We start from the raw sequence: 10,187 nt of genomic DNA, 5'->3' as shown, positions 1-10,187 counted from the left end.
CATATCCCTGCAGAGAATGTTCCAATCCGTATTGATGTCCCTATTCGACAATCTTCTAGTGTCATAGCTAATGAGTCAAAAGCAGCCCTAAAACGTGGCAGACCATTGGGTTCCAAAGATCAAAATCCTAGAAAAGAAAAACAAATGATCAAAATGACACTACGAAAGAATCTCGTGAAGAAATCCATAATTTAATAAAATTTGAGATTCATGAGGAGTTCATTGAGCCCGAGAATCAAGAAAATAAGGAACTATCAATAAATCCAATCGATATTAAGACAAATTTGAATAGATTGGATATAGTGGTGGATTATGTCTTTACATGTAATGTTGCATCTAGCATTATGCAAGATAGTAATGATCTTGAACCTCAATTTGTTGGAGAATGTCGACAAAGACGTGATTGGCCAAAATGGAAAGAAGCAATCCAATCAGAGTTGAACTCACTGGAAAAACGTAAAGTTTTTGGGCCTGTGGTCCAAACACCTAATAGTGTTAAGCCTGTTGGCTATAAATGGGTCTTTGTACGCAAGATGAATGAGAAAAATGAGGTACAAAGATATAAGGCACGCCTTGTTGCACAAGGATTTTCACAAAGGCCTGGTGTCGATTATGAAGAGACATATTTACCCGTTATGGATGATATAACGTTCCGTTATCTCATTAGTTTTGTTGTCCATGAAAAGCTTGACATGCATTTAATGGATGTAGTTACCGCCTATGGCTCACTTGATAATGAGATATACATGAAAATTCTCAAGGGATTTAAAATGCCTAACGCAAATAATTCATAGTCTCGGGAAATATTTTTAATCAAATTGCAAAGATCTTTGTATGGTCTAAAACAATCAGGACGAATGTGGTATAATCGTCTTAGTGAGTGTTTATTAAAGGAAGGTTATATAAATGATGCCATTTGTCCATGTGTTTTTATAAAGAAAACAACATCGAAATTTGTTGTACTTGCCGTATATGTTGATGACATAAACCTTATTGGGACTCCTATAGAACTCTAAAAGGCAATTGATTATTTAAAGAAGGAATTCGAACTGAAAGATATCGGAAAGACAAAATTATGTCTTGGTTTGCAAATTGGACATTTGGCAAACGAAATTTTTGTAAATCAATCTGCCTACATAGAAAAGGTATTGAAACGGTTTTACATGGATGGAGCATATCCATTAAGTACTCTGATGGTTGTTCAATCACTTGATATGAATAAGGATTTATTCCGACCTCAAGAAGAGAATGAAGAGCTACTTGGTCTTGAAGTAGCATATCTTAGTGCAATTGGTGCACTAATGTATCTTGCTAACACTACAAGACCTGACATAACTTTTTCAGTTAATGTCTTAGCAAGATATAGCTAGGAGACATTGGAATGGAATCAAACACATATTGCGGTATCTAAAAGGGACTACCGATATGGGCTTATTTTATGGCAATAATTGCAGTACCGATCTGGTTGGTTATGCTAATGCTGGGTATTTATCTGACCCACACAAGACTCGATCTCAAACAGGTTATGTGTTTACCTGTGGAGGCACTGCCATATCTTGGCGATCGACTAAGCAATCAATTGTGGCTACTTCTTCTAATCATACTGAGATAATTGCTATTCATGAAGCAAGTCGAGAGTTTGTATGGTTGAGGTCTATAAATGTGGTTTGAAATGTGACAAACTACCCACGATTTTGTATGAAGACAATGCATCATGCATAGCTCAATTGAAGGGAGGATTTATAAAAGGAGATAGGACAAAGCACATTTCACAAAGTTATTTTTCACACATGAACTTCATAAGGATGGTGATATCAATGTGCAACAAATTCGTTCAAGTGATAATATGGCTGATTTGTTCACAAATCTCTACCAACGTCAACCTTCAAGAAGCTAGTGTACAAGATCGGGATGCGAAAACTCAAGGATGTGAATTGATGCTCTCATCAGGGGGAGTTAATGTGTGTTGTACTCTTTTTTCCTTACAAGATTTTGTCCCACTGAATTTTCCTTGCAAGGTTTTTAACGAGGCAACCAAAAGGCGTATTATTAAACATGTGTACTCTTTTTCCTTTTCTATTTTTTTTTTACATTGGGTTTTATTTTAGTTAAGGTTTTAATGAGGCACATTAACTGTCGAATAGACATTCAGGGGGAGTTTTATAAATAGAATTTTATTTATGGTGAATATCTATATTTAGAGAGATTCTAGGGTTTATTATTTGGTGGTTAAGTCACTCTCTCCCTATAAATAGAAAATTATATTCTATTGTAATTTATCCCAAAAATTCAATAAGAATTCCATCTTCCTCTTTCTCTGTAATATTATTCTTGTTTTTTTATTGTTTTATTTCACGAATCCTTTATTTCAAAACATGAGCAACTATCAATTATTTCAGTAGACACAAATCAATTCTTTTTCAAAATCGTATCCAGATATACTCATATGTTCCAACAAATAAATCAAAACAAAAAAGTAACCAAAAATAGAACTGTTTGTACAACTCAATCGCCACATTATTTTAAAACGACAAAGATACTTGCATCATGCACGTTGAGCCGTGAGCTTTCTAGGAAGCTGCAATAAGAATATATAAATTTATTGCTACTATTCTCTACCAATATAATGAGATAATACTAGTATTTTTCACACTTAATCAAAAATTACAGATTCGAACCATAAAAAAAATAATTATAGTAATAGAAAATGATTTATTCGAAGTGGATTTTTTAATATTCGATATAAATTCAAATTAATTAAATTCCAAAGTAAGTACATACCATGAAAAAAAAAGATATTATTCTTCCACCTGTCACTCACACTCTGATAACACCTCTTTAGCCACTCTGTATGTATCTTTTGCTCGCGGCCAAGAGATATGGTGTAGTGGATGAAACTGCTGTTCCCTTAACCAGAGATCTCAAGTTTAAGTCGTGGGTATGGAAAAATGCTTGATAGAGAGTGTTTTCCCCGAAAGAGACTCTACGCAGCGCGAATCCGGATATAGTCGAGCTTCAATGCGGGTACCGGACAACAGAAGTAAAACCAACCAAAAAAAATATCTATCTTTTCCCCTCTCTCTATATATCCCATGCACTAATCCCTCATTGTTGCCTTCTTATTCCTTCATTTTCTTTTAAATTTCACTAATTACCATAGCTGGCTCCCTATTTTCGACCACAATTCCACCTCAATCAATTGCTCTTAAGCCCTTAAAAAAAAAAATCCCCCTTTTTCAACAATTTGGCGTCAAAAACCCTAATTGCATGAAATACACAAATTTGCCAAATACCCTTTTCTGATTTTGTAATTGAGCATGAAGGTGTTTAATTGAAGGTTAGATTTTGTGAGAATCTTCTTAATTCCTCCACAAAGATTGTTCCTTTGACCGTTAAATTTAAGACCCACTTTCCCAATTTATAATTGAACTGAAACGCATGAATTGAAACTCAATTTGGGAGTTCTGTAGTTTTGGTTTCCTGGTTTTTATTTATATTGAGAAGTGTTTTTTTTAAAGAATTAAAAGATGGAGAATTACGAGCTGGTGAAAGAAATAGGGTCTGGGAATTTTGGAGTGGCGAGGCTCATGAGGCACAAGCAGACCAAAGAGCTGGTGGCTATGAAATATATTGAGAGGGGACACAAGGTTTGCATAATCTATTGTTTCTTCTATCATCAAATATGTTATTGAGACCAAACTTTTGTTGAGTTGCTTCAATATCAAGTATCTGATTTCTAATTACTACTGTACTGCCTGTTGATTGTACACGGAGTTTTAGATGTTAATTTTGACTTATATTGAGATTAGTCATGATGGAAGAACGTATTAAAGTAATGGTTGAGGAGGTAGTTTGATAGAGAAGGCATTATATCGAAGTTCAAAAATTTGAATGCTATGATTAATTTGAATTCTTGAAAGATTCAAGATTGTATAGAAATGAAATGTTGTCAAATGTTGACATCTGAAATGAAAGAGTGTTGTATAAATTTGGCTAGAGGAAGTATGATTTGCGGATATTCTTAAAATCATTTGTACAATTGGGATTAATCAGGTCCTGTACTCTCCCCAGTTTGTTGTGTTCCTGTATATCTGCAGCACATGAATATATTTTTATATTATGATCCTCTATCATTTTAATAAATTTGAGGTGGTTTTGGACTGTAGATTGATGAGAATGTAGCAAGGGAGATCATAAATCATAAATCGCTTCGACATCCAAACATAATTCGGTTCAAGGAGGCAAGTATATATCTTTATTTCCCATCACACTAGTTGCTTTAATGGTGATTAGCTTTGAAAATGGCAGGAAACTGTTAAGGACATAGCTAATCTAACTATTGCGTTATTGTTTCTGAGTTGCAGGTGGTATTAACCCCCACTCATCTTGCTATTGTAATGGAATATGCAGCTGGTGGAGAGCTGTTTGAGCGCATTTGCAATGCCGGAAGGTTCAGTGAAGATGAGGTATAGTTATATTTTTTTTAACTGCCTATAGCCAATTCTCCCGTGGACCAAACATATGAAGGATAAAAAACATTGTAAAGGAGGCCTTTGGTTCAAACCTGCGAATTTAAAGGCCTTTCTATGCTGCCTTGAAAAGCTTTTGTTCATTGGTTTCTTCTGCTGACATTTTCAGGCTAGATATTTCTTCCAGCAGCTTATTTCAGGAGTCTGCTACTGTCACAACATGGTGAGCAACTTTTTAGTGGAAAAAGGTTTTGACTTGTAATAAATGCACATGACTGTAAGTTTTGATGCATCTTGTGAATGTGCCCTTTATCCATGTGCTTTTTCTTTTTTTGTTGCAAATGTGCCTTTTTCAACTAAAGAATTTTTTTCCTTGAAACTTATCTTTATTCTGCAGCAAATATGCCATCGAGATTTAAAACTGGAGAATACTCTACTGGATGGCAGTCCAGCACCACGCTTGAAGATTTGTGATTTTGGATACTCAAAGGTCTGATGATGTTCGCGTGATTTAAGAAAATTTATATGCTCCCCCTCCCTATCCACCCATCCGCCCCTCAAGCCCAAAAAAATACAGGGGGGAAAAAAGAAGAAGAGAAGGCTAATATGCACAAATTTTTCTTCTTCCAATCACAGTCGTCTCTGCTGCATTCGAGGCCAAAATCAACTGTTGGAACTCCCGCTTATATTGCTCCCGAAGTTCTATCTAGAAGAGAATATGACGGCAAGGTACATCTGTAATTGCTTGTATTAACTTTTACATTTGTCAGAGTTGCAACACTCTATTGATTCTCTGGCATTCATGAAACCATAGCTGTCTTTGTGACAGTAGGAGCAACATGTTGCTTCTGGTCTTTTTTAAATTATATATAAGTAATCTGGAAAGCATTGTAAGTGGCGGCAATAAGATCTGTTAATATTTCTGGTGATGATTCCACAATTAATTCCTCCACTTTGTGCGGTCCAGTCTTTCCCTAAAGAGCGATTTAACTTGTAACTTGTGGTTGTGATTGTTTCAGCTGGCTGATGTTTGGTCATGTGGAGTGACACTTTATGTAATGCTGGTTGGTGCGTACCCTTTTGAAGACCAGGAGGATCCGAAGAACTTCCGGAAAACTATCCAAGTGAGTTCTTCTTTAAGTTTTCATAAATTAAAGGCCTTTCGAGCTTTAGTCTAGTAAATAATAGAATTAGTTTTCGCCTTTTTAATTTCTGCTCGTGTTTTCTTTACAGCGGATAATGTTGGTGCAGTATAAGATTCCCGACTATGTTCACATATCACAGGACTGTAGGCACCTTCTCTCTCGCATATTTGTTGCCAATCCAGCAAGAGTATGCTCTCTCTCCCTCTTGTCGGTTATCTGTCCTAATAAAAGTTTGCTTGAATTGCTTCTGAGCTTAGTCCTAGGTAGACTTGAGGGCTGACACTCTGGTGCAGGTGTAATTTATTTAATACATCATTTCAATGGGTATCTGTGCATTCACCTTTTTGCACCCTCTGCATCTTATGTCCAGTATGTGCATTTGATGGATGGCCTCCAGTGAGGTCATCAATGTGACAATCTAGTCAAATCCTTCAACTGTAATATGGCATCAAATGATATCCTTTGAAGCCGTAACTTATCCAATTGTCAATCAGTCTTTGAGGATAACCTAAACATCTATTGAAGCTGTCTTTTTTGCTGCAATGGAACATCATAGTCGTTCTTGCTGATAGTGACTCTGATAGTGACTCTGATAGTGCTGCTTTAGAGGATATGTAAATTGGATGTTCCATGGTTCTCGCTAAGGCACAACGTTCTCTGCGCCTTCAATTACTATGGAGTTATACTATCAGGAAACTGTCGCAGTTGCTTGTAATGTTATAATCGATAAAACGCAGGAATATTTAGTCTGTCACCTCCAACTAATTTGGATCAAAGTGCAATACCCTTCATTTGGTCTTTTAAACAGCTGCAGTAGTTAGTTGTCTTCTATAGTCTAGTATGGTGAGTTTATCCAAGAAGAATGGATCCTAGTGCTGTTGTTTTCTTTATTCTGCTCCCTTTTTGGAAGCTTGTGGGTTTTTTTTTTTTTTCTGTCTTTGAATACTACTGTAGTGATGATTCCTCGTCAAATATCTTCCAAAGGGTAAGAGCATCAGAATCATCCAGAGAATAGATCCAAATGGATTTATCATTATGTGTGTTTTTGTGATGCTTTTGTTATAAGGGCAGTTATCACTTGCGGTTTACCCACCGAATTTCCTGGGTCTTCGGATGATGCATCGGGTTATGTTTTTCGGCTCCTTTATATGATCTCTCTGCTTTATCATTATCTCTTCAATTTTTAACATTAAGAAGAATGATTAATTCATCAAAATAATCTGCTACTCATTTAAGTTTGCACCTTTGCATTTGTTTGATTGAATTGTGTAAATAATCTAACCATATCGGAGAAAAGAAAGCAGACAAACCAAAACAAGTCTGAATTAGAATATAATGTTGCTTGTGACATTTCTTTTGCAGAGAATTACAATCAAAGAAATAAAAACCCACCCGTGGTTTTTGAAGAATTTGCCTAGGGAATTAACAGAAGCAGCACAGCTTGCTTATTACAGAAAAGAAAATCCAACCTTTTCCCTTCAGAGTGCGGAGATGATCATGAAAATTGTGGAAGAGGCAAAGACCCCTGCTCCAGCTTCCCGTTCAACTGGAGGTTTTGGCTGGGTAGGTGAAGAGGAGGAAGAAGAATTGAACGAAGAAGATGTAGAAGAAGAGGACGACGAAGAAGATGAATATGAAAAGCAAGTGAAGCAGGTACATGAAAGCGGAGAATTTCATGTCATCTAAGGTTTAAATTATCTTTGTTGCTTGTAGAAAGCATAGCTTTGCGTTTCATGGTTGTGTAAAATTGGCTCTTTTCATGTTGTGTGTGATTTAAGGTTGTTTGTAAATTTCAGGAGGCTTGTGAAATTTATTACCATGTGTGGTATACTGAAGTTGGTAGTCAAAGGAGTTGAATTATACATGAGTTTAATCAACAGACTTTGGTCATTTTATGTAGTGTACACTGATAGCCTGTTTGGCCAAGCTGCAAAAATCAGCTTATTTTGATAAGTGCTTTTCTCAAAAGTACTTTCGGTGAGAAGCAGTTTGTGTTTGACTAATTAGTTTGAAAAACACTTCTGAGCAGCAATTAGTGTTTGGCCAAGCTTTAAAAAACTGCTTCTAAGTGTCGCACCTCCTTTTTGCGCGCCCCGGCCCCGAGGGGTAAGATGCGCGGGTGGAGTTTTTCCAATTTAAGTGACAATATTCGAAATGAGATTATTTATTTAATTCAGAGTCGCCACTTGGGAAAGGTTTGGCTTTTGGTGTCCCAAGTCACCGGTTTATCTTGAATCCCAAATCGAGGAAATTTTCGACTTTTCTAAATGAAGTCTGCGAACCAGAAATTCTAAGTAAGGAATTCTGTTGACCCGAGGGAAGGTGTTAGGCACCCTCGAATCCCGTGGTTCTAGCACGGTCGCTTAAATTGTTATAATGGCTAGATATCTGATTTAAATACACGTTGTGACTTATGTGCTTTTATTAAGTTTAAACCGCTTTTATTATTATCATTTATTTTATAGAATTACAACGTCGTGAAAATGCATCTCGAACCACGTCACAATCAATGCACCCGTAGTTGTTAACACATTTTGACTCCGTTGAGACTTGGATTTGGGTCACATCAATGTGCACCCGATTTTTAAGAATATAATTTACTAAAGTCGCGCCTAAAGAATCTAAACGCGTTATTATCTTTGGGGAAGGCAGTGGAATTCACTAAACAGTCCGTCCCAAATTCTAAGTATTTATCATGATCAATTATTGAGGGCCCCGCAATTTGCATTTTTATTCGGCGAGGCTCGTCTCATTTTTTAGAAGGGTACCCTACAGTGGCTACATTTCTACTACGTTTATCTTTAAAGAGAAGGACGATGCCGAACTTTGCTTGTTCGAACAAATACAGACTGAATCCTTATTATGTTTGCCGAACCTAAACTTGTTTGATTACCTGATTGATTGTTCATGAGGTGAGGGTTACCTCGTGCTTTGTCTTCATCGAGTGAATACGCTTATTAATTTGCTAAATGAGATTGCAACAAACTAACAACATATATTGAGTTATGTTTAAAGACCTCCAAGTTCCATTTTAGCACTCTAACCTATTTGAAATTGATAAACGAAATCGGCTGTTTATTAGGAAAATTACTACTAAATGAACTCAAAACGACTATTAGTTTCTCTCAACAATCATCACATTATTTCGAAACAAAGAATCTATACCGAAACCCGATATAGAACTTATATTGGAGCACATAATCTGACAGGAAAGTTGGCCTTCATAGCCAAACTCTTAATGTGACTGCGTGAGGGTTTGTTTGGGATACATTTATCCCGGACCTAGTACCATAGATTTGTCAATCCAGTGGTCTAGGCAGAATACATACAAGTACTTACCATGACTCTATGTTATACAATCATAACTAAATCAAGCAAGTGTTATACTGAACTGAATGTATACTACATCAAACATGCTGTCATACTGTCATTACTGTTGAGCCATGCTATCTAACAGTTCATTTTAAACAGAATGTATGCTAGTTTATACAGAATATTTGCAGTTTGTAGTAAAATACAGGCCCAACTAACATTCGAACTATCTTTTTACACCAATGCTATAACATAAACTGGTGTTCATTTCTTTATTTCTGCTTCAACTTCAAACTTTCAACAATACATGGTTCAAAGGTTGTGTACCTGGGAATATTTGCAATTGAAGAAGAGGGCAATCAGTAGAGTAACAATGAACAAATGCAGCAGCAGTAACAGCACTAACAGTAGCAGCAGGGCAGTATAGCAACAGCACCAAGAAACAGTAGAGTAGCAACCACAACTCACAAAACAATTGGAGTGAAATCAACCCCAACTAAACCAAACTTTCGAGTAGAACAAACAACAAACAAAGCAGACTCAGTTGTGAGAAAGCAATGTTGCACAGAACAGGTCCAGATTTAGTGAAGTCAGAAACAAAAGGGAAGGAAGCAACTTCTGGTTTTGTTTTGTCTGAGTTATCAGACAAAAATTCTTTTCTAGTTTTCTGTTTTCAAAAAAAAATTGAACTCTCAGGTGTTCCCTCTTAGTATCTCTTTGTATGTCTTTCCAGTTCTCTCTTTCAAACTCTTCACTGTGTGTGTATATTTTCTTTTACAGCCCTCAAGGTTCAGTCCCCCTTTTTCCAATCTTTCTCTTCCCTCCCTTCCAATCAGATCTCCTCCTCCTTTTTATATGCCTTAACCCTTTTAACAGCCTGTTTTTAGAGTGTCCCAGTACCCTCCCATGTGCCTTTAACCTTTTTCAGTTCCACTTTAGTTAATTAGGTATAAAACCCCCATCAACATTCCCTGGCAGATTTAACTTTTACAAGGTTTAAATACTTCTTTAAACTAAAGCAAAGTATGGGCATAGGATGTATCTGACAGCATATGCTGTCAAATTGTTTAAAACTTAAAAGCCTTCTTAATGCAGAAAAACAGGCTGTGCACAAGGCACATGAGGTGCACTAATGCACATGCTGTGCACGAGTGCACATGCCTTCCAATTCAGAATTTAAACATAAACAATCCTTTTTACATTAACTGATCAATTCAAACAATCTATAAGTAAGCAAAACTGGTTCTTAATTGGCTCAGGG

At 36.4% G+C, this 10,187-nt stretch overlaps 1 protein-coding gene across 2 annotated transcripts; it reads left to right on the top strand.

The window, feature by feature from the left end:
* Window positions 1-2,991: 2,991 nt before the first annotated feature.
* On the top strand, window positions 2,992-7,501 carry LOC107810314 (serine/threonine-protein kinase SAPK7). Of its 2 annotated transcripts, XM_016635076.2 has the most exons (10): window positions 3,093-3,337; window positions 3,519-3,647; window positions 4,167-4,241; window positions 4,365-4,466; window positions 4,639-4,692; window positions 4,867-4,959; window positions 5,106-5,198; window positions 5,489-5,593; window positions 5,703-5,801; window positions 6,977-7,501. In XM_016635076.2, the coding sequence occupies exons 2-10, from the start codon at window positions 3,528-3,530 to the stop codon at window positions 7,298-7,300; spliced, it is 1,065 nt and encodes a 354-aa protein (XP_016490562.2). In that variant the 5' UTR covers window positions 3,093-3,337; window positions 3,519-3,527; the 3' UTR covers window positions 7,301-7,501. The 2 variants fall into 2 exon arrangements, with proteins under 2 accessions (XP_075079110.1, XP_016490562.2); XM_075223009.1 differs by having other exon boundaries at window positions 2,992-3,647.
* Window positions 7,502-10,187: the final 2,686 nt, after the last annotated feature.

This window comes from Nicotiana tabacum, chromosome 10 (genome assembly GCF_000715075.1).
Source record: "Nicotiana tabacum cultivar K326 chromosome 10, ASM71507v2, whole genome shotgun sequence".
Taxonomy (NCBI): Eukaryota; Viridiplantae; Streptophyta; class Magnoliopsida; order Solanales; family Solanaceae; genus Nicotiana; species Nicotiana tabacum.
The sequence above is the reverse complement of the archived record's forward strand: the minus strand, read 5'-3'. Positions and strand labels throughout refer to the sequence as shown.